General features: G+C 38.7%; 1 protein-coding gene across 2 annotated transcripts in view; it reads right to left on the reverse strand.

Annotated features, from left to right (window-relative positions):
- The window catches only part of LOC131063470 (type II inositol polyphosphate 5-phosphatase 15), a 125,460-nt gene that overhangs the window by 77,942 nt on the left and 21,729 nt on the right, over positions 1–25,789 (reverse strand). For both annotated transcript variants that reach the window (XM_057997284.2, XM_057997283.2), the window contains exons 3-6: positions 17,444–17,693; positions 16,265–17,075; positions 4,549–4,670; positions 4,078–4,162 (exon numbers count right to left, since the gene is read on the reverse strand). In XM_057997284.2, coding sequence (XP_057853267.2) covers positions 4,078–4,162; positions 4,549–4,670; positions 16,265–17,075; positions 17,444–17,693 — 1,268 coding nt within the window. The remainder of the gene's footprint in view (positions 1–4,077; positions 4,163–4,548; positions 4,671–16,264; positions 17,076–17,443; positions 17,694–25,789) is intronic.

Consider the following 25,789-nt stretch of genomic DNA (forward strand, 5'->3'; position numbering starts at 1 on the left):
AACTTGCCCTTCTTCCAATACTTACGTTTCTTGGTAGATTGAGTGGCAAGAACATGAGTATCTTCATTTTGAGAACTCTTGATAATTCCTCTAGCGGTCAATCTTGATTCTTCTTGAATACAATCTGCACGGAGTTGATCAAACTTAGGCAATTTGGATCTTCCACTTATGCTTTGGATAAATGGCTCCCATGAATGAGGTAGGCCATTCAAGGCTAGCATGACAAGGTCTTTATCAATCACTTGATCCCCAATTGCGCTTAGTTGATCTCTCAATTCTGAAATTTTCATGAAGTAGGTGATGACTGAATCTCCTTTTGCCATCTTCACTTGGTGGAGTTGTTGCCTCATGGCAAGAGCCCTACTCACGTTGTTAATCTCATATAAATCTTCCAAGGTTTTGAACATATCTTTCGTAGTTGTCATCTTGGATATGAGAGGCACCAAGTGATCCCTCACGGAGTCGATTAATATCTTCTTTTCTTTGATGGCATTTTTCTTGAATTGCAATTTCTCCTCATGATCTTCAGGTTCGGATAAATCCTTTTCCTCTATGAAATGAAGATCATCATTCTCTTCAAGTGCAATGAGCACTCTAAACTTCCATGAGGTGAAGTTAGATGCGCCTTCAAGTCTATCTTTGACTTTAAGACCGTTCACCATTTTCAAGACTTAGAGATACTGCATGGCGGGGAGAGAGAGGAGAGAATACTTAGAAGTTGTTTAGAGTCTGATCACGATCTTCTTTCACCGTGGCTCTGATACCATGTTGAGTTATAGTGATCAGATTAGATAAATTATAATTCACACAATTGCACAGTTATTATCCTAGGAAAACCTTCCACTTGAAGGTAGAAAAACCCAGTAACAAAGTATCTCAATTACTTTCAATAATATGACATCTGTCTTTACAATGAATTGCTTTACACCTTGAAGCAATATGACTAAAATGGATTCACCATAGACTGCAATAAGCAATACAATCTGCTGTAGAATTATGAACTGCAGTAACTATCACACAGATAACTATCGATCTGCAATGGAGGATATATGATCTGCTGTAAGTCGATCTGCTGGACGAATGAATCGGACTGCTATAGAAGTCAACTCGATCTGCTATAGAATATATCGAACCTGCTGTGATCTGACGTGATTGTCTTCTTCACCGTATCACCTTGGACATGAGAAATGATCCGAACTTTATATCAAACTGGGTGTGCATCCAAGCAATGCGATTTTCCAATAGTCAGCCTCTTTGCAAATCATCACGTCTCTTGGTTCATATCGGACATGATATAAAGAACAAGTCTTTTGAAGGTGGTGGATTATTTAAGCGAACCGTTTAATTAAATACGAAACTCCAAAATATATATAAAAGTCGGATATTAAATGTGTAAGGCCAAATGCCCTTCACACATTTGATAGCAAATTCGGTTATTGAGGATTCGACCGAAGCTATTCATCAACACATTAGATGCCATGGTCAGCATTTAGTGTGATGTAATAAATTGAGGTATTAATGTGACAAATACGGGTGATTATGTAAGGCAAAAATGAAATCAATAGGGGATCACAACCTGGAATGAACATTTAGGCGATGAATAATATAACGAATAACATCAAACATGTGATATGTTCCAACTGCAGCAGAGGCTTCTTAAGAGAAATTATACCTTTTGTGAGGTATCTCTTGTATCATGGGTATCATATTCTGTTGAAGCACACTATCTCTTCCAGGGTTGTGCAACATAAGTAGGGCTTATGCAAATATGAGGAAAGAGTGGTGCTGCAGAATTATCTAATACTGCCATGCTGGGTGATGAGCGATGCAATGGAAAGGCTCTAGTTTTATGCTCACAATCTCGTTCATAAGTATCTTATTTGTGTTATTTGGAGGTTGCTGATTATGGCAACAGAGGTTAAGCTCAACTGATTCCCAGTGGCCAGCTCCAAGCCTCTAGGGATAGAGATGACTAAAGATCAAAGCATTCTTACCATGACTGAGATGGTTTGTGAATATGAGGATCAATCACGTCAGTGTGTGCTTGGCCACCTAGATAAGAGAGAACAAGAAAGAATGGCAGCTAAACCACAAGCTATCTTATGAAGCCTGCTCTTCTCATGGTCATGATCTTAACTCAGGGAGCAGATATGCAAGGGGACTCTGGCCACCCAGATAAGAGAGAACAAGAAAGAATGGCAGCTAAACCACAAGCTATCTTATGAAGCCTGCTCTTCTCATGGTCATGATCTTAACTCAGGGAGCAGATATGCAAGGGGACTCTGGCTGTATGATGAGTCATGTGGGATGTCAACGGTTTCCCCTTATTTCCATCTTTGAGATGTAATAGATTTATGACACATTCCTCTTACAGTAATTATAGGTGTTCTCTGGTCAATAAGTTACTCCTTTAGTTATAGCATTATGATTTCTGTTGAATGCGAGCATTCATAATGGTGCTGTGTAACATATGAATGTTAGAAAAAGGACCAACAAGTGTATGAGAGATTTGGTGATTTATTTGTGTTTTGAACAAAATGCCAAATCGCAAACTTGGGGCTACCCTTTTTATTTCATGGTTATGAAAATCAATTTTGGCTCTGTGGTTTGTTTGAAACTTCTGAGATTTTCCTTATGTTTCACTTTCATTTTCATCTAATTTTATTCAACTAAGGTGTAGGGATTAATTTGGCTTTGAATTTGTTTGAATATTTTTCCTTTACAATTTCCCTCTTCTTTTCTTTCATTCTTCCAATTGCATACATGCAGGTACACAAGATTATGGTTTGCTCCAAACTTTGAAGAAATATTTTCTTATGATTCAAAGATAGTAAATGTAGATTGTTCTGGAGGATGATTTGTCTGGAAGCAAACTCATTTAACAGAGATACAGGACAATTGCCACAGACTTCTAGAGTGAAAACTTGTTGAAGTTAAATGCACAAGTGGTGATTCATCTTTTCCTATTTTCTGGCCAGCGATTTCTAGCTCTGGTCACTATAACAAGAAAATATCTTTGTGAAGAATACTTCATAAATTACATAGAGGTAAATTTGGGTTGGGGTTTGGAGAGGTATAAAAAGGCTGACAGCTAGCTCAACTATACATTTATGTACCTACTAGTCTTTCATCAAATGGCAATTCCAGGTACTTTCTCCTTTATATAATGACCATACCATAATGTATTAGCTATATTTTCTTAAATAGATCTTTAAACAAGTTCAAAGTCTAAAGAATTGGCAAAAAATGAGCATTTGATAACAACAAAACCCTTAGATCAGATAAATGGGCTAAATCATTTTTTATGAATTTGTAATGTACTCCGTAATAGCATTAATGGTGTTTCAGAAAGGATGAACAGAACATGGTTTAGGATGGCTAGATTGACACTCTAGCATAGACAGATGGACTTGATGTTTTGACCAGTTGCAGCATATACAACTGTAAATCTTGGGAGTTGGTCTCCCCCAGTGGTAGTTGATGTAAAAAGAAAAACTTATGAAGAATGACCTAGATCAGGCCATAGATCCAACATCTTGGAATGTATGACTCTATTTGTTATCCCTTGGCTCTGGAGGATCTGCAGAAGAAACATGATGCTAGAATTAAAAAACATCATTCTCCTTGTATATCATGGACAGAAAAAAGGGTATAGGATCCTTAATATTGAGACCGGGAAGATGGTTGTCAACAGAGATGTCCCCTTGAATCAAAAAAGATGGCAACAAATCATCACTTGTTGATCTCCAAGTTCAGCTTAAGGTGAAGAGGTTGGAGAAAAGAATGGCTTGGAGGTAAAAGTACAGAGGGAAGTCATTTAAGTTAACATTTCAGACAAAGAGCAGAAGGCAAAGGCAGCCAGGAAAATAGAAGGGGAAACTCCTTTTGACCTGGCCATACATATGTCAATCGGACCATTGGTAACTCATCATATGACTTTTCCTTTCAAGAAATGTATTGTAGGAAACCTGCAAAATCTAGACAAAGAACAAAGAAAATAAAAAACATGGTGAAGCGATACCTACAGAAGCATATAACTGAACTAATAACTTCATATGGAAAAGCTTCTAGCTTTACCTTATTTCCAAGTGCACGTCCAAAACCACAAGCAACGGCTCCAACATCAACATCCCCAACATATGGTGAAAGGTCTTTTCTAACCCTGGAAGAACAATATTATAAAACATTGTAATCCCCAATATATGGTAAAAGGTCTCTTCTAACCCTGGAAGAACAATATTATAAAACACTGAAATATTTAAATTCCCAAGACTGGAAATGTTATGACTAGGGAAGAAACTTGATTCTGATACTAGAATGAAGTCAAGAAAAAAAAAAGACATTTTTTGAAAGAGAGAAACATCTAAGCCATTGACTAATACTTAAAATAAATTCACTGAAATCCCTAATGAAAAATCCCAAAACCAGAGAGAGTTACTTGATAAAATAGGATTGGACATTTAATTTGTTATGACAGCAAACTGTGATTGAGAAAAGTTCACCCACATAGCTTTAACAGATGATACAAGATCATCAAATAAGGCTTACCATGCACCAATAAGCAAACCAGCAAGCTGGCGAGAGCCCACTCTAAGAAACAAATTCTCATCTATGGCATCACCAATACTATCCAACCACCATTGCCCATTCGCACTTCCTTCAATCCCAACCTGGAAATATACAATAACATAAGCATCAATGGCATAAACAAAATGAAACAGACATTTTAATTAGATACCAACAGCCCTTTAAATAAATCTCCTTAACAACTGAGACAATTAGCATCCAATATATAAGCATCTGAACCTAAATCCTATTTCCGAAATCACGATGCTCAAATTGAATTAAGATACAACACTAAAGTTTTAAACTTGAAGGAAACACGTAGTAGTAAAAAGTTAATTTATCTGAAACAAACAAAAAACAGTATTGTGTTAAAGCTTCATTTTGCACTCAAGGGTGCTATTATCACAAAAGCTTGCACCCTTGTTGAGCTATCAACTCAACAACCTTGTGAAACATGGAAACAACCCCGAAGTGTGGGACCTTGTGCAAGGGGGTTGAGTCTCCACAGAAGGCCGGCTTCCTTCTCAATCCAAGTGCCAATGTTGAACCAACTCAACACTCCAAATCTTACTTCTAAACCTATCCTAACAGCTTGCAGAGGAAAAGGGAAGAGAGAAAAGCTAAAAATGAAATGAGGTGATGCACCAAAATAAGAGATGTTTCTCTCCCCACCCGAAATGGCACAAAGAATCAACTGAAATACCCAAGAGATGCACAAACTTCAGTTGCATGAATGACCTTAACGCACATATGGAGGTTAGGACTTGCTGAATGTCAAGAGGGGAGAGGGTTTCCCAAAAGTCACACCCAAAAACAAGTTAACACAGCATATATGTGAAAGAAAGCCACAAACACACACTTACAATGAAGGTAAGAACACATACACAACATACATAAGTTGTATTAGAATATTAAAATAATGTTAATTTTAGTATTAATGCTCAATAGTGTATATTCTATTTTAGAAAGATCTTCTACGATCTTCTCAGCAGTTTCTTATTAGAAACTTGCTATTCTTGTAAATACTCTTGTATTGTTTATGAGCGTCTTGCTCATTCTATAAAACAATCAATTCTTTGAAATCCATTGCGTGTCTCGCACTGTTTTATGGTATCAAAGCCTGAATAAAGAATTTGTGAATTCTTTTCCGAGATTTTTCGGGCCTCTTAGTTTTGCTGTAGATTTTCGAAAAAAAAAATTGTGTTTAAAAGTCCGTTTTGGACTGTGTTTACGCCGTGTAACGGGATTCTTTCTGTTTGCATCTATCTGGCAAGGGTTTTTGGCATTTTTTGGTACGGTACAGACCCGCCATTTTTTCTGCAACCTGCAACTTGGTCAAACCCGCGTTTTTTGACTTTCGGCTAGGATTTTGACCCTCCAGATTCAATCAAAAAAAATTTTGAGTACAGATACGTGGTGGGTTTTTTGAGACCTCAACTGGGTCGTCTTCAGAATTTTCTAGGTGCCTCGATTTTTGTGCCTCGATTTTCGAGCCAGCGGATCCAGATTCCAACAACAGATTCCTTCTGGGTTTTTTGCAAGGATTTCTGGGTTGTCTTCAGATTTTTTTGGGTCAGCCAGAAATTTTTTCTTGAAATTCATGCCAGTTGTACTTCATTTTTTGAAGTCTATACTTGCATCTACCTCTGTTTCTGCAGTGGGATTCAAAATTTTTGAATTCTGTGCCAGCGCCTCTTAGCTTTTTTTTGTTTTTAGTGCATTGGGAAACATGCAAATGGCTTCTCTAACCAACCTGATGTTAGAAGGCAGTCAACGCTTTAATGGCAACAATTACAACATCTGGAAACAGCATATGTTGACCATTTTCGAATATAGGCGTCTTGACCAGCTTGTTTTGGGAAAAGAGCTCAGTCTTGGTACACCTGGTGCAAATCAAGATAAGTTTGATGAACGCAATCGGGAGGCTATTATGCTTCTCAAACTCTCCGTGACTGATGATCAGTTACCGCAGATTCCTTCCGACAAGACAGCTTCCGACATCTGGAAGCATCTGAAGGAATTGCACTAGACATCTGACAAGAGCCGAGCATTCTTTCTAAAGAATCAGCTGTTCTCCATCATGATGGATGAACGCATGTCCTTACCGGAACACCTCACGAGGATCAAGGACATTCAAGATCAGCTCGAAGCTATTGGTCGGACTATGGAGGAAGAAGACATGGTAGTAAGCACTCTAAAAAGTCTTCTGAAATCGTATGAACACTTCATTGAGACCCTCAATATTACTTCAACTAATGTTGACCTAAAGTTTTCAGAATTGTGCACCAAACTTCTGCAGCAAGATCACTGGAAACAACAGTTTGGTAGTAGTACTACGTCAGCCTCCTCGGAAAATGCCTTTACAGCCAAATCCTTTCATAAGGATAAAGGCAAATTTCAATCCTCTTAGCCTTTTCCGCAGAAAGGCTCTTCTCAGACACAGGATGATGCTAAGAAGAAGAATGTGCAGTGCAATTACTGTCACAAGTATGGCCACATGAAGAAAGATTGTCGTCAGAGGCTCGCTTCTGAACAAAAGAAGCAGGGAGGGTCACACCAGAAGGCGCATGTTGTTGAACATTCCGAGCAGAAGGAGTCTGCCTTTTATGCCTTTATGGCTAAGAGGTCTTCAGATCATGCCAGGTCTTCTGCTTGGTACATTGACTTTGGTGCGTCACGTCACTTTTCTCATTGGCGTGACTAGTTTATAGACTTCTCATCTTTCTTCAGTGATTCCGTTGTATTCGGCGGAGGTGAGGAGTATACAGTTGTTGGCAGAGGCACTATTCAGATACAGTCTGCTGGCAGGAATCTCATCTTCCTGAATGTGTACTATGTTCCTAGTATGGAACTTAATCTGCTCTCTGTCAGTCAGATTATGAGGAATTCTCCTCAGCTAGATGTGGTGTTCAGTGCTCACAAGTGTTCCATCATTGATCGGGAGACTCATCTTACTGTTGCTGTTGGTCTAGAGGATCATGGCCTATACAGGCTTCTTAACACTAGTGATTCTCTTGAAGTGGCTTTGGCAGCTCGTGTTTCCCCTCTTAGCACCTTGTGGCATCAGAGATATGGACATCTCAACATTCAGTATCTCTCTCAGCTATCTCGGGAGGGACTTGTTTCAGGGTTACCTGATATTCAAACTCGGCATCTTGGAGTATGTGGCGCCTGTCAAGCCGGCAAACAGCATCGGACTTCATTCACACATGGAGAGTCTTGGCGTGCATCTAAGGTACTTCAATTACTTCATGTTGATATTTGTGGTCCTATGAATACATCTTCTATTACTAGTGGCAAATACTTTTTGCTTCTTGTAGATGATTTTAGTAGAAAGATGTGGGTGTACTTTCTTAAACACAAATCAGATGTATTTAGTATCTTTCAAAAGTTTAAGTCCTTAATTGAAAAAGAGTCTGGATGTAGCATTTTTACTCTTAGGATAGATAACGGGGGGGAATTTTGTTCTTCTGCATTCTCCAACTTCTGTGATACCCATGGCATCAAATGCCAGTTGACTACACCCTACACTCCTCAGCAAAACAATGTTGTCGAGCGTTGCAATCGTACAGTTGTTGAGATGGCTCGCTCAATGTTACAACACAGGAGTGTTCCGAATAAGTATTGGGCTGAAGCAGTGTTTACTGCTGTCTACCTCCTTAACCATCCCCTACTCAGGCTGTTAAGGGGAAGACTCCATAAGAGGTTTGGTCTGGTCGGAAGCCTAAGATCAGCCACCTGAAGGTTTTTGGCTCTATTGCCTATGTTTGGATTCCAGATGCTAAGTGCTCCAAGTTGGATTCCAAAAGTCAGAAACTCATGATGACAGGATACAATGATCACCATAAGGCCTACAGACTGATAGATATAGACACTGAACGTCTTATCTTCAGTCGTGATGTTGTATTTGATGAAGACAGAGGATTCTTTCAGTCCCCTTCTTCTGAGCAGTGTTCTGAGGATCAGCCTCACAGTGTTCTTCTTCCATTAGGTTCGCCTGATGGGAGGGATGATGTAGAATCCATTTTCGATGATGCACTACCTGAGTTCCCTCCGGAGAATAATCCTCCTCCTGCTGCTCCTGTTCCTGATCCTAAGCCTCTTCCAGCTCCTCCAAATGTTAGCACTTCTACTCTCTGGCCTAAATGGTGGGCCAAGACCATTGGTGATCTCAGGGATACTGAGCTCATTGAGGGTAGAACCTCCCATAATAAGAGCAAACAGCAACATACAGTCAATTTTGCTCTCATGGCTAACATACACAGTGTTTTTGAGCCTCGGACATATTCAGAGGCTAAAGGTATACCTAAGTGGGAACAGGCTATGGAAGCTGAGTTCTAGAGTCTCCAGAAGAATCACACTTGGGCCCTTTCTGATCTTCCTTCAGGGAAGAAGCCCATTAGTTGCAAATGGGTGTACAAAGTAAAATACAAAGCTGATGAAACCCTAGACAAGTATAAGGCTCGTCTTGTTGCTCGTGGGTTCTCACAGAAAGAAGGCATTGACTACGAGTAGACTTTTGCTCCTACAGCCAAAATGAGTACCATACGGCTCGTTCTTGCCTTGGCAGCCCAGTTCAGTTGGAAAGTCCATCAGATGAACGTCAAGAGTGCTTTTCTGAATGGTGACTTACACAAAGAAGTCTACATGACTCAACCTCCAGGATTTAAGGTTGCTAGTCAAGAACAGAAGGTCTGTAGACTAGTCAAAGCACTCTATGGTCTGAAACAAGCTCCTCAGTCTTGGTACATGAAAATTGATAAGTACCTGACAGATCATGGTTTTCAACGGAGTCCATCTGATGCAAACCTGTATATCAAGCATACTAGTAATGATGTTCTATTTGTGGTTGTCTATGTGGATGACTTAATCATTACTGGCAATTCAGCACATTTGATCACTGGGATCAAACAGGATTTGTGCCACACCTTTGATATGACAGATTTGGGACTTCTACATTACTGCTTAGGAGTTGAAGTCTGGCAGACTGAGAACAGTATCTTTCTCTCTCAGTCCAAGTATGCCAAAAGTCTTGTGGACAGGTTCAGAATGCAGGATTGCAAACCTACCTCTACTCCTATGGAACTCGGGCTCAAACTTTCAGCTTAGTCATCTTCACCAGTTGTGGATGAATCTTTGTTCAGGCAACTAGTGGGCAACCTCATCTATCTTACTGCCACTAGACCTGACATCAGTTTTGCAATGAGCTACATTTCACGCTTCATGACAGCTCCCAAGGCTGATCATTGGATAGCAGCAAAGCGTGTGCTGCGTTATGTGAGTGGCACTCCTGATTATGGACTTCTGTACACTCGGAGTTCTGATCCTACACTCAGTGGTTACACAGATTCTGACTGGGCAGGTTCGGTTGATGACCGTAAATCTACAGCAAGGTATGTGTTTAGTTTGGGATCCGGTGCTGTCACATGGACTAGTAAGAAGCAGCAGACAGTGGCTCTCTCCTCGACAGAAGCAGAGTATCGGAACCAGTTAAGGCATCTTGTGAGGCGGTTTGGCTTCGACGAATGCTTGCAAATATGCATGTCTCCCAGGCAGGTCCAACTCCCTTGTTCTATGATAATCAAGGAGTGCTCAAACTCGCCAAGAATCCAGTCTTCCATGAAAGAACCAAGCATGTGGAAACTCATTGTCACTATATTCGACAGCTGGTTGAAGACGGATCTATCCAGTTGTTGTATGTTCCTACCTCGAAGCAGCCAGCAGACATCTTCACCAAGCCCCTTGGTCCTGATAAATTTGTAAAATTCAGGGGTTCTATAGGTGTAGTTAATAGATTGAGCATTAAGGGAGGGTATTAGAATATTAAAATAATGTTAATTTTAGTATTAATGCTCAATAGTGTATAATCTATTTTAGAAAGATCTTCTACGATCTTCTCAGCAGTTTCTTATTAGAAACTTGCTATTCTTGTAAATACTCTTGTATTATTTATGAGCGTCTTGCTCATTCTATAAAACAATCAATTCTTTGAAATCCATTGCGTGTCTCGCACTGTTTTAAGTTGAAGTAAGGCAAGAATGATGATTTCAATTCATTATAAGCCCAATGGCCAAACTTACAGTTGCAAAAGTGCAAGATAAATACAAGTCTTTAAGAGAAGTGAAAGAGCATAGAATAGCTCAAGCCAGCAGGAAGAGAACCCTTTACAATGAAGCATAACAGCCTTATATAGAAAACTAGTCGCATAGGAGAGACCATTGGTCAAGGAAGAGAAGTTGATGCAGAGATTCTTGGAGTTGCTCCAAATCACCTAGTTGTCTTTCTTGCTCTTCTCCAACCCTCTAACTCCTCAAGCCCATCAAGTGGTACTTGGTAAGGGTTCTGCTAGTTAGACCTCCAAGCCCTAATCCTCTTTGGCTTGCCTCCAAGGTATAGCCACTGATCTTTAACAATCAACACTTCCTATTGAGGATTCCACCTCAATCCCTAACACAACTTCCTAGTGCTCCAACAACCTCTGCAAAGGATCTTAATTCTCAGATTTGTTCCATGAGGGTAAAATGAATTGACATAGTGTCTTAGGTGTCTTTTAATGGTTTGGTCACCTTTAAACCCTTCGTCAAGCCTTCCCAAGGTCACCTTGGCTATACCGGGCTCCAAACAGGCCTAATTCAATTAGCCCTCCTATTATGGTTTTCAGGGCTTAGTTTCACATCTACCCACACAATGCCCCAAATAAATTACATTTATGAGCACCCTTTTCCTAGTTACATACAATATTGCAAAATGGCATTTGGGTTTTCCGTACAAATGGGGTTTCTAGAACTGTCCTATTTTCAAGGGTTTTAGGCCTACCCAGGTGACTTGCAAACTTGGCCTTAGAAGGCTTCAACAATCAAAACCTCTGCAAAAACCAATCATGGATTCTCAAAGGGCATTCAATGGGGTCTCCAAACATGTTTCAACTTTGGCTCTATCAATCCATGTGTGCTTAGAAAACTCAAAACACACATCTCCTGTTGTCCTAGTCTCACCAACTCCTAGCTATGAGCCTAGGGTATCATTGTAAAATCACCACAAAGGTCTGCAAAGCCAAGAAACCTACACTAAACATGTTTATAGACCCTAACCTAGCATTCCACTGGATTTCAACAAGTGCCATCAGCGGATGCTCAGGTTAGAGCCATTTCTTGCTTAAACCCTAGCTTACAAGGGTTTTGCACCTAGTCACAGAGAATGGTTTGAATCTCCGCAACCAGACACAATCAAACTTTGCAATCTACCTTGTTGGAAAGTAGATTCCCTAATCCTTCATGCACTACAAGTAGATTCCTCTGAAAAGTTCGTACTAGATCGTACAACACAACAAAAACAAAGAAAAACAGTAATAACAGTGTAAAACAAGGTTTTTTTCTTACAATCAAAACTTGCCTTGCATTCCAAATCTTCCAACCGATACAATAAAGTTGTCTTTGGCTTTTAACATCATGATTCAGTTGGTTAGAATCAACTTCTTCACTGCCAACAACATAAAGTGCAACTTTTTGCAATGTTGCAAATGTTGCTTAGCATTTTTACAACTTTTGATCCTTAGGATGCAAACTTGCACTCAAGTGTACTCCAAGGCTCCAAAAAGGCCCTCTATGCATCCTAGGAGACCTAAAACAATACATCACACCCTATTACATGATGACTCTATTCTTAGAGTAGTGCACCTGTGAACAACACCAACATTACATCTTTCTAGGATATCAATATCCTGAACACAACAAAAATTGGACAACTCAACCATGACTTCATTAAGTCCAAATGGTCGGTCCACTTATAACAACTTAAAAGACAACATAAAAGACTTAAGAAAAAACCAAAACAATTGCATGGAGTGATAGGTACCCTGCACCAGACGCCTTGACCCTTGTGTGTGCAGAGAAATGTCAGTCAGGGAATGCAAGGAAGTGCATGCACCTGACATTGTGTACATGCAAGCAACCTAGCAATACCCTGAAAATGCAATCCCAAGAAGAAAGGTACTTCTAGAAGGTGGATTGACTAACATTCCAAAGCCAAAGCATGCAAGCATGACATAAGTAACCACAAATAAGCATGGCCTTGTACTTCTCTTGATGGAAATCCTACAAAAATCATTAAATGCGCCCTTGTAGCTCCACAAAAGGTGTACAACTTGCAAAATTTGTTGGATCATTAAGAGCCTTGAGTGTTGATCACGCCATCTGGAAGTGTTGCAAGCCGGAAGGAAGACGAAAGACTTCGGAAACACAGGCTCCCGAAGTTAGGAAGACGTGGGCTTGGGATTTTGGAACTTCGGAATTCCGAAGTTCTGGGGTTGAGGACCTAGGAACTTGGGAACCTGGGGGTTCCGGAGTTCTGGGGTTGAGGAAGAGAAGACTTAGGAACTTGGGAACCTAGGGGTTCCGTAGTTCCGGGGTTGAGGACTTAGGAACTTGGGAACCTGGGGGTTTCGGAGTTCCGCGGTTGAGGAAGAGAAGAATTAGGAACTTGGGAACCTAGGAGTTCCAAAGTTACAAGGTTGAGGACTTAGGAACTTGGGAACCTAGGGGTTTCCGAGTTCCAAGGTTGAAGAAGAGAAGACTTAAAAACTTGGGAACCTGGGCTTTCCAAAGTTCCGAGGTTGAGAACTTAGGAACTTGGAAACTTGGGGGTTTCGGAGTTTCGAGGTTGAGGAAGAGAAGACTTAGGAACTTGGGAACCTGGGGGTTCTGGAGTTCCGGGGTTGAGGACTTAGGAACTTGGGAACTGGGGGTTCCAGCAAGACAACACTTCATACTTCATGATTCCATTGTTTTCTCTTTGATCAACTGAGGCAGCGCTGGTCCATAGAACATATCTCTGATCTGTTCTCACTTATGGACCAAGGGTGTCATAAAATGACTACAGGTGCCCCATAAATGGTAGAAACAAAAGCAAAAACATCAAAAAGAATATCAAGAGATAAAAAGATGTTCCTGTAGTCAATGTTCCACGGAGTTTCCTGATGGGGGGACAGAGGGATTCGGAGACCGGGGGACCAAGGGCCTATGGCGGAGCAGTGATGGAGGGGGAGGGGGGCAGTGCTGATATAAAAATAGAGGTGAATTGAAATCTCCAAGGCAAAATCTACAGTATAACATCTCTTAGAGTGCCCCATGAACAGCCAACTAGTTTTCACAAGTTAAAGGTTGCAATTAGTATGTAATGGCACGTGCCATATAGCAAGTGACCCAATGGCATCCCCGGAAGTGGTGGTGTTGTGGGGGGACGTTTCCCCCAAGTCCCCAAGTCTCATAAATATCCCCCTCTGGGGAACCTGGGGGTTTTTTTGGGGGCGATGCCTCCTCATGGAACACCGTGTAAAATCAATTTGCATGCACCAAACAATAACTAGTATTGTGATAAAGCTCATTTTGTAGTCAAAGATGTCCCACAAATAGTAAATACAAAACCGAAAAACATCAAATGATGGACCATTTTAAAGCTGCACCCAGAAGTGCATTAGATTTTAGCAATCAGCAAAGGAAGAGAAAGTATGAAATTCCTTCTCCACCAACAAGCAGATTACAGCCAGTTGGAGAAGGGACAACCACTCCTGCTATTAACCCAAAGCCTTGCAGCAACGTTTCATCAGACGAAAAAAATTGAGCAGAACAGATAAGGGTTGCTCAACCCTAAAATGGTATTTTAATGTCTATAAGACAATGTGGATGGCTACTCCAAGCTCACCTTAGACACGTGAAATATTCCCACTACTAATGTTTATAAGACAATATAGATAGCAAAAGAAAAGTTGTAGGACGAGTACTAGTTGTAAAGATTTCCAACTATTTTGTGCAAAATTTGAGATCAAACCCTGGCAACTAAATATATTTTGGTTGGGATGAAGACCCATGATTGAAGTTCTCAAAAATGAAAGGTCCAAAGGACTTTGATCGATAGCTTGACCATTGGAAAAGTACTCAGCTAATATGCCAAGAGAGTGAAGATTGAGAAACTTAGGATGAGGCCAACAATAGGAGGCCACAAAGTAAACATTAGCCAGATCCTTAACCAAATGGATAAGGCTGATAGGCATTTGATGGCGTCAAGAGATTAAAACATCAAGACAAATCACACTATAAAGACTTGATGAATGACTCAAAGATATAAATTTTAAAGTCTCGGGGGAAATCAGATAAAAATCAGCAAATAGAATGAAATCCGTATAGTGCAATTTTTTCTGAAGTTGAAATTGAACAACCTACATGAAGACAGTTTTTGTACCAGCCTGATTGAGAACAATTTGGAAATAGGCAGACAAATTGAAGCTTCAAATAAAGCTCCAATAGTGAACATTTTTGACATTAATCGTGGCGCAATCCAGAAGACAACACAATAAAAGCAGAGATTTGATGTGTCACAGAAAAAACCAAATGCAAACAATAACCAGATGCAGAAAACACAAGTTCAAAATAAAATTAAAACAGAGTCCACAAAAATCACATAGCAAAATGACAATTAATTCTAATATCTTTACATAGGTGGGGAGCAGGTCTAGAATCCATTTCAAACAAATGTATCCCGGTCATTAAGAAGACTACTAATGTCCTTTTGAGCCTTTCATTTTTTTTGTTTTAGTTTGCAATCTTAGCAATAGATACCCTTCAACCAGTTCCCTTGTGTTTGATATTGTCATAAACAAGAATCTACCATTGTGAGAAAAAATTTAGACAGCATCATTAATTTGTTATGGGTATAAATGGATATATACAACAGTGTTTTACTGCCTTACCTTTATAATAAAAAAAAAAATTACATGCCATTCTTGAATCAAAGCTTAAGTACAGAAGCAATTCATGTACAAGGATAAAGCCAAAATGAGGTCTTTATGCAGTTTTAAATTTTCATAATCAAGATTGATATAGTTAAGTAACCATGTCTCATGTCTTTTGGTGGTGTAGAGCAGCAAAAGTTTCTTGTTCCTGGATCATAGTAAAATATGATAGCACAATTATTAAACTCCTTCAGTGGAAAGTGTGCAATTGAGAATGCCTGGATGTTTCAGCATTATGAAAAACAATTTGGACCAGTATCAGCATTTCTAGTTCTACTATCTCTTTCCTAACAAATGTGAACTGATTTTACACGGGAGTTCTCCAAGCCTTAGGATGGGAAAAAACGGCCTTTAGAGCACATTAGCAACATTTTATGCTAGAATGGAGGTCTTTGACAGGGATGTAAATTTTCTGGGTCTTGGTATGAAAGCTCAAAGAACCTATGTATATGTATAGCTGTACTTGCCCATGTTATGAGAGGATCACTAAGTGCTAACCTGCCACTTCTTGTGCTTATCATTACACTTCTATAAATATCCAAAGTAACAGAAGATGCATATCATGTGTATGCATGTATAGGAGGCACTTTCTCCTGTCAGAACAATCTACTTTTTGTAAAATAAAAACATTACAATATTAAAAAACATAAATATGTCCCAATTTAGCTGGCCAGTTCTCTTCCAGACTTACAGTCCACTGCCAACATAAGGGAACTGCATCTGCTAAAATGCAACCCTACACAATACTAAGATCAGAAATTCCATACTGATGCATTTTTGTTTACAGGATAATGATCAATAAATTCCCAAAATGATAAGTTATAAAAATCATATATCTGTTACTGTTTAGTAAACCATATAAATGTTAAAATATTCTCTTGAATTGAAATTCAAAAGGTTAGGGCACCTTACTGTTTCTTTTGCAGCTGCAATGGCAAGAACACCTGCACCCATTTCTATTTCTTGCAACCCAATAACCACTATGTTGGCTTCTGAGGCTGGAGATGCCAGCCAACACCTAAGCGAGTCAAAAGAAGCTCTTCCTTGACTCACATTCCAAGTGCCAGCCAATATCTTTATATGTTCTTTCCTTGTGTAAGCTGGTTCCATATCAATCAGTTTAGATCTTAGGACGCCTTCAAAGGGACTCAATATTGCCACATTCCATCCACGAATGCCACCATGGGCAGCCAGAGTAAAAACATGGTCACTACCTACAGCCATTTGATGAACAGGTGAACTATGTGCCAACCATCCTTTCAACACCTTTCCACTTCGTTCAATAATCTGTACCCTTCCATCTGCATATCCAATCCACAATCCTGTCCTCAAAGCACACAAACAATGGATGCCTACATAAGTATTCGGAGATTCTTGAAGTTGATTGCCCTGGTGATCCCAATGAACAAGCGACCCATTAGCATAGCCAGTCCAAACAGTTCCATCCACAGATGCCACCATAGCCTGAATTTTTCTATTATCATCCAAAAATGGGCCACCTAATGAGGCCCGAACTGCATCTGCAGCACCTAGAAGTGCATTCTTTGAACGTTGCAAAAAAGTCAAGCTTCCTTGAATCTTTTCTTTTCTGGAAACCTTACTAAAATTCATCTTCATCTCACTATCCAATGAAACACCTTGACCTGGCAAGAGATCTGAATTTAAGAATTCTGGTTGTGCATCTGATCCAAATACCTTTAGAACATCCCTTGCTCGGGCATCCCTGCACAACAAGTACAAACAATGTAGTCACCTGGAGATGCGAGATGTAGATACAGGGGCAGGGATGTTATTTTGATACAAGGTGTGGGTGTTTATAAATAAGTGTATGACTGTAATAACTTCAAATATAGTCACCAGGAGATACAAGTACATGTAAGGACATGATTTTCTCATCTCTAAACCCACGTTTCCTGGTGACTATAATTAACAATCACTTTTAGAAGCTAACTGAAAAAGCAACTGTGTTAGCTTTACACATGCCTTAAAAACCCTAAGGAAAAAATAAATTCTGGGCCAAATTTCTTAATTCCCTCACATTGCTAGGTAAATATGCACTCTTCATGCATCTAAGAAAAGAGAGGTTTATACCAGAGCACCACAGAGGACAGTCCTGCACTCCAAATTCTGTCAGCTGAATGATCGTATATCAAAAACCTTATATCAGTACTTAGAATAGAAGCACCAATAGCAGTAAGTTGACTTCTCAGGTCAATACAGTACCCTTCCATACAGTTAAATGTATTATGGTGCTTTTCCAAGTTACTGAAAATAGCCACTTTGAGATCCTCCCAGGGCCACACTCTAATACTGCCAGCTTCTGACCCTGTCCATAGCTCACCTGGACATAATATGTATTTTCTGTTACTTATTAAGCATTTTCTCAGCTTTTGGAACAAAAAAACAAAACCCAAGCTATTTTACTCGTTCAATAACCCAGAATTTATAACATATGCAACATTTCACAAAGAAAAACAAAATGAATACTCACAACATAAAGAAAAAAATATCTAGGTACTAACAATGTTGGGGCGTGCACTGTTTGTAGAGAAATAGAAAGTAGAATCATTTTCAACAACTCAAATTTGTGGGTTTAAGTCATTGTAAGGAGGTGATATATTGTTATTAAACCCCAGAGATTGAAGGTTGTTAGAATATCATATTGAATCAAGTTTTAGACTTTGTAACCCCAAGGAAAAGGCATCGATCTTTTCCAATATCCCTATCCACTCACATGATTGAAAAGGAGAAACCACACTTTGGTGTTGCATGTTAGTAGTGTTAACATAAATTCATTGTTGTAACTTTGTCCAATCCGTAGTGAACTTGTTGTGGATAAGTATCTATAGTGAATGTGTATGGTGATGTTACGTTCAAGTCTAATCATTAAGGGTAATAGGAGTGCTGATATTGTGAATTCATTTTCAGATCCTTACTTGCATGAATAAATTATCTATTGTTTACTATGATAAATCAATTGTTCATATAATGTCCAATATTGTTCAAGGTGCATCCACTTAGGTCTTGCAGAGCCTAAAGTGCAAGGGATACATATCTATCTCTTATTCGATGGCTCATTCTATCAATAATCTTAATCATAGGAATTTGCAATTCCTAAGAGATTATTGAAAACAGGTTGTAGAACAAACAAACTTGTTCAGCAATCCAGGAAGCACATTAAAAAATGGATAATGCTTGAGGACTAGAGCCATAATGTTGATAAAGTGCAAGATAAGCCAATCAAAATCAAGCAAAATGAAAAAAATATATCAAAATCAATGGAATTAGGTTAGGCTGGAAGGGATTTGTAGCACCTCAATTTAAAGGGAAAATACTAGTAGAATAGCTAGTAATTACTTAATAAGATGAACACATAAAGGCTTTTGGCCAGGCAAGGCAACGCAAAAGCATGTATATTGTTTTGCTGTCCACCAGCTCACCTCTATAGAGAATCTAAAATTTAGAGAAAGCCTCTCTGCAAATATTGAAGACCATAGCTAACCTAGCAACCACTAACTAGCAGAGCTCACAAATGAGAGTGAACGCATCAATTTATCTCCACAAACCATAGGGAGAATAGGCTAGAAAGACCACATTAATGGCAAATAAGAATGATAAAAATCAGGATACAATGTAAGATGCAAACATTCTCAATACTATTTTTATCCTAAAAAAATCCATTCAGCACATCAATGCAGAACCCAAGCAAGTATAAAATTCTGTGGATAATTTGGAATTGGGTCACTACTATCTCCACAAACCATAGGAAGAATAGGCTAGTAAGACCACATTAATGGTAAATAAGAATCATAAAATTCAGGATACAATGTGAGATACAAACATTCTCAATACTATTTTTATCCTAAAAGAATCCATTTATCACATCAATCTAGAACCTAAGCAAGTACAAAATTCTGGAGATAATTTGGAATTGGGCCACCACTATCTTCGATAGCCTCATGGTAGCACTAACAAAGACCTCTTGTTGCGAACAGCAAGCAGTCCCTAAAACAACAAGTACCTAAGAAAAAAGTCAAAGACCTTTCTGAAGTTCACAAACCAGCAAAAGACTTTAGGATACTGCTAATCAGCCTAATTAATAGCTTAAAAAGTAAAATGTGAATGATAGTTTGAAAATCCTTCTCGATGTTTCTTATTCCAAATCACCGAACTTAGCATACGCAAGCAACTTAAAAAGAAGTGTTTCCAAGAGGGTGGCATAAAGTTTGGCAAATAGTTGCCCAATCATGATACTCCTACATTTATAAGTTATTTGAGTTAAATTTGTCACTTTATTCATGAAGAGTAAATTATCTGTTACAAATTTACAAAACAGGAGAGGGATAAGCCTACAATAAATCTAGGGTTCTTCCCATAGTGTGTTGGTTTAGTGGTGGTGTTGTTGTTGTGACCACCAAGGTTCAAACCCTCGTTGGGTCATTGTGATCGCAAGCCTGTGCCTTCGTAGTTCCAATGCGCTTGCAGGTTTGAGCCTTGGCATTGTTATATGGGAATGAGGTCCCCTGTTTGTGGCCTCACCGGTTAGTAGCTCTAGGTCAAAAGTGTTTCACGTAGAGTCAAAGGGCGTGTTGTGTCAGCATCCTTGATCATGTTAAAAAGTTTACCTAGCACTTATAAAAAAGCAAAAAAGAAGTCTACAATTAATCTAAAATGGATCAACTGTAGCAATTGAATCAGTTGTATACAGCTGAATTCAGTCCTCATTGATTGACAACCAAAAACTAAACACCCTCAAAACACTCATTAAAATTTAAGTGCTGAAAACAAACAAAAGTGTTTCACGTGGAGTCGGAGGGCGTGTTGTGTCAGCATCCTTGATCATGTTAAAAAGTTTACCTAGCACTTATAAAAAAACCAAAAAGAAGTCTACAATTAATCTAAAATGGATCAACTGTAGCAATTGAATCAGTTGTATACAGCTGAATTCAGTCCTCATTAATTGACAACCAAAAACTAAACACCCTCAAAACACTCATTAAAATTTAAGTGCTGAAAACAAACATGAAGATGATACAATGCCATTGGAAAAACAAAACCAGAGTTGAAGAAGGATGGAACGGAAGATCTTAGGATAGTGTTGATGTGTTTTTAAGGACACCTCGAACACATAATAAAATACTAAGTATTCTATCCTCTTTTGAACAGAGAAACCTCACATGCTAAATAATATGATCAAGTGAAACAACCCTAACGTTTACAATGTGAACAATCGATTTTATGCTTTGGATTTTGGAATCTTGGATGGACTCAATGATGTATGATGTGATATTACTAGAATCACAAGGGGACTTACGTTAATAAACTCTATTGGAACATGGACTCTAATTTACTTGGAAAATAAAGATAAAAGGGATAAAGGATTAAAAAGTCTAGTCTACTCCTAAGAACAATGATGACAATGGATGATACTTAGATAGACAAATTCCCTCAAACCAAGCTTTGCTTTGCCATGATGACAACAACTACACAAACTTGATGCAATCTTCTAAGGAAATAGAAGATTTCCACATTGCGAATACCCCACCCAAATACCCAATGTTGGCGCAACTTGAACAAGTATCCACAATCGAACTTAGCACAATAATGAGGCTCGGGCTAACTTTACATTGTAGCTTACAATCAGCAAACCACAAAAAGTATAAACCAAGGAATTCATCACAATATCTTCATAAGCATCCACCATGATCAATGATCTTTAATTAATCTTAAGAAGTAACTAGAAACCATGCAAATTGTAGAAACACAACACATACATCCACCATGACTTCAATGAAAGTATTGAATTGACTTCAACATAAACTTGGCAACAATTTCAAGCTTCCTCTTCCTACTCTAAAGCTACTTCTAATATCTAACTATCTGACTACTAACTATTGTCTATTAACTTTTACGAATGAGAAGGTAATGCCTTATATAGGCATTCCTATTACAATGAAGGGCGACGATTGATTTGAAATGAATGGCCAAGATTACATGATAAAACCCTAATTAGGGTTAGTTACAACTAACTCCATTCTGACCAATGAGAAAATTACATTATTGTGGACTCGTGTCCTTCCTTGAATTCTGACCAATGAGAAAATAGGTTAGGTACATAAAACAATCTCCAATGCAATGTCATGTGTCACTTGCTCCCTTTTTGGATGAATCAGGTTCAATGAACTTGGACATACTGATGTGGCATCTCCTAATTGGTTGGTGATGACTGGGTAGCCACCTCAACCTACTCTTCATGTGGATCATCACAAAGTGCCTGTGGTTGAGCAATATCTCTTGATACTCAATATTATCTAGTTGCTCAACGTGTTGATGATGGAGCATATTCCCAAATTGTATCATCTTTGTATGATCAAGTAAAATTTCTAACTTTGTTGTCTTCGAACATGTAGTGTTGCGGTTAAAACACTTCATTGGTGAAGCGGCCACCAAGGTTCAAAACCCTGCTGGGCCATTGTGCTCGTAGGCCTTGTGTCTTCGTTGGGTCGTTGTGCTCGTGGGTTTGAACAAGTGTGGGGATGAGGTCCCTCATTTGTGGGCTCATCGAAAGTGTTTCATGTGGAGCCGGAGAGCATGTCATGCCAACGTCGCCAATCGCATTAAAATGTTTACCAGGCAATATTTTTAAAAAAAATCTAACTTTGCTTAACTCTTCTAAAACTATCTGCTTGATCACACTTGCACAATATCATTTTCATGTTTGGGAATATTATCCTTTTGATGAATTTCACCCTAATGAAGTTTGATGTTGACCTTGTGATGTCCCTACTTGATCCTCTTTTGTATGATGTACTTGATCTTGATCACCACCCTATATTGGCTTTGAATTCCTTGCCTTGCTATAAGGGCATCTCCATCTGTAATTAATGTCCTTCATGTGGCCTATATTGATGTGGAATCCCTCATTGTGAAGTATCCTCATTGAACTCTCCTTATACTGATAATAACATTGGATTTCTGAAGAAAATTCAAGGTGATTGCAAAATTCCCTCGATCTTCATTTGAATACTTTGATGTTATAAGCTCCTTGTGTTGAAGACCTTGAACTTGTGAAGTCCTTATGTAGTAGTTGCATCCTTGAAGTTGTAGTGTTTGATTCCTTGTCTTGACGTCTTGATGTTCATCTTGCACGTTGTTGAATCTTTCATCTACATCCTTGAAATGCTCTTGCCCTTGATTCTTTGATTCCTTTTGCAATAGATGTTGTGGAGTCCTTCATGTTGTAATACCTCTTCACATCTCGAGGGTCCTCGTCATGATGTTGACTTGCTTCCTTTAGTACTTTTGAACTTTCTGATGAAGTCTTCTTGATTTGGTGGAGTCCTTGAATCCACGAGTCCTTGAATCCACACTCCATGCTCCTCATTGCCTGCATCAAACCTTGAAAAGACAAAGAAACCTTGTATCAAAACACCATGGGATAGATAAAAGTAATATTGATACCCTACTAAGAATGCAGTCCAAAAACCCTCCAAGTCTGGAAATTTGAATTAAGCCTGCTGATAAAAAATGCCCTTCAAAGTTCACACAAATCAGGCTTGAAAAGTTCACACTAATGTCAGATCTGCAATTCGCCCTAATGTGGATGGAAATTGCCTAAAAACCTGATAAAATAGACCTAAGTCTGCTGGTAAACTTCACTCAGGTCTGCTCCCCTTATTATTTGTCTTGCATCGAATTAGTCCAAATGAAAGATTTGATCCTCTTTTATATCATCCCTGGACCTGAATTTACAATCCACTTATCAAGCCGACCTAGACCCTTTGATTGATTATCATTAAATTAATTGTAATCAGTTCAACACGTTTTAAAGGAATTATCTTGCCTTTTGCCTGGGTCGGCCAGCACAAGTCCAACCTTGAGCGCTTGCATTCACATTTTTTGAAAGTTATTTTATTGTTTTTCTAGGTTGGCTGTCATGTTGATGTACTCTCTTCCTTGTATAAGCAAGAGTTGAGCGCTTGTCTTCACAACCACCCATACGCACTTGTATTAATTAATTCTGCTCTGCTTATGCGAATTATGTCTGATATTCACTTTTTTTGAAGTCTGATTTGCATTCATTGATGGACTTTGATGGAGATTAACATTTTTTGATGGCAGAGTTTAGATCAATTAGACATTTTTGTTGCAAATAATGGCGGAGTTTGTAGGCTTATCCACAATTTTGCAATGTGGCAGAATTTGTAGTATTTCGACATTTTCCACCAAGAAACATGGCAGAGTTTATTCAAGTTTTACAATTTTGTCAACACTCAATGTCGGACATTGAACAAGTTTGACATCTTTGCACCAGCAAGGGTGGAGATTCAACCCTTAAGAACATTTTGCCCTCCTTACCATGGTGCAGTTTGTAGCATTTCCCCACTTTCCACTCCAACAATGGTGGAGTTTGTTGCATTTCCCCGCTTTCCACTCCAACAATGGCGGAGTTTGTTAAAGTTTTGTATTCTTGTGTCCCCAATGACGGAGTTTGTTGGTTGAAAATTTCATACACCCGGGAGGAAGTGCAAAATTGTGGTTTCAGCCACAATGTGTGAGTATAATACTCTCCTAATTTAGGGAAGGCTCCCCCTTTTCTATTAACTAACTAAATTTAACTTAATCTAATATGGGTAGGACAGCAACCTATGGTACAATTGTTCGCACTTCAATTGGTTGTGGCTGCTTATGATCATGCAAGGCATTGCAAGCTGTTGAGGAGAGGTAGCTACTTTGGTAATCTGTGAATGGTTTCATTTAGGATAGTTTCCATGATCAGTTAGTTTAGGTTAGGATAGTTTCCTTTTTCAATAAGTGCAGTTGCACAAGTCTACGTCTTGTTTTCAGTCATATCATCCTCCTTGTCGTCTATGTCTTTATTGTGTAGTATCCCAGTTATTTTTTTATTTTTTTTAAGGCCAACAATAACATCAACAAGAAATTAACCCGTTAAGGTTAGAAAACATGAATTGAAACATGTTGGGAAAGTAACCCTTCCCCTTTCTGATCACCAAGTGCCCAATGTGGGAAGGTGAGAGCATATGGTGTTGAGGGGATCATTAGCTTAAGAAACTGAAACACAATGCAATGCTTGGGCGGCGAGCGAGCCCCTTCCGCTTATCCATCGGGAGAACAAGGAAACTTGGCAGTGAACCAGCCAAGTAAGATACACAAAATAAGAATCACTCAATGTCATGTCCCCTCCTTGATCGGTATATATACCCTAAATGAGGTAAGTATTACTATTGATTAACAAATGATTATTTTTGAAATTTATTTATTTATTAAACAAATTATTTAATTAATATATCATATATTATTATTTACAAAGAATAAATTATTATATATTATTTACAAAGAATAATATTAATGATGGAATTACGTAGATATATTTAAAAAAAATCTTAAAATAGGCAATGATATATTTAATACGTAGATCTATTTAATTAAGGGAAGGTCACGTGGACCCCCCCCCTCCCCCCCCCCCCCCGCGGGAAGTGGTGGGACGGAAGCCGCAGCATAGGCTGCAACTATCGTCACACCCTTTCCCTCGAAAGGGAAGTGGTGTGACGGTAGCCGCAGCCTAGGCTGTGACCCGTCACACCCCTTCCCACGGAAGGGGCCCCGTGGAGGGTCACGTCTATCCCTCTCCACGGGTATAAAACCCACATAACCACCACAGAAGAAGGGAGGGGGTGACGGGAAAGAAAGGAGAGTATAAAAAGGCTGCTGCGTGGCAAGGAAGGAAGGTCAGAAACTACGACAACAGGCTACAAGTAAGTTATATGAATATGTTATTATATATGTTAATAAATACATATAATGAAAATGATATTACTTCTATTAATGAATATTGAATATTTTAATACAAATATTAATGGATATAGTAATTTAATATATATTAATGAATATAATGAATAGTTTAATATATATATATTAATAAATATAAATAATGAACATTTGAATACATATGTTAATGTAAGGTTCTTAGATGTTAATGAATATGTATGAACATAAGTAATTAATACATATCAATGAATAGTAGGAATATATGTTAAGAAATAAATGTGAATATTGGATAATGAACATTTTTATGAATATATGTTAGGAAATACATGTAAATCAGGAATATGTAAATGTGGATTGTGGAATGGAAAATAGTAATGCAAAAATGTATTATAAATGTGATTACATGATGGAGGCTATAGGGGGGAAACTCCCTTAGTCTAAAGGAGGGATTATGATAATCCCTAGGGCAGTATATATACTGAATATCTATATGCATATATATGGCTTGGTTGACTAAGTTCATCCAAGAAGAGACGGATCTGGTCGGTCCCCTCTGAGGACTTCGATGATGAGATGCATCATCGAAGGCAAGGAATTGACATATGGTCTAACTTGGATGGCTTGGGTGTAAGGAATTACACCCAAGAT

Source organism: Cryptomeria japonica, chromosome 7 (assembly GCF_030272615.1).
Source record: "Cryptomeria japonica chromosome 7, Sugi_1.0, whole genome shotgun sequence".
In the NCBI taxonomy this organism is placed as follows: Eukaryota; Viridiplantae; Streptophyta; class Pinopsida; order Cupressales; family Cupressaceae; genus Cryptomeria; species Cryptomeria japonica.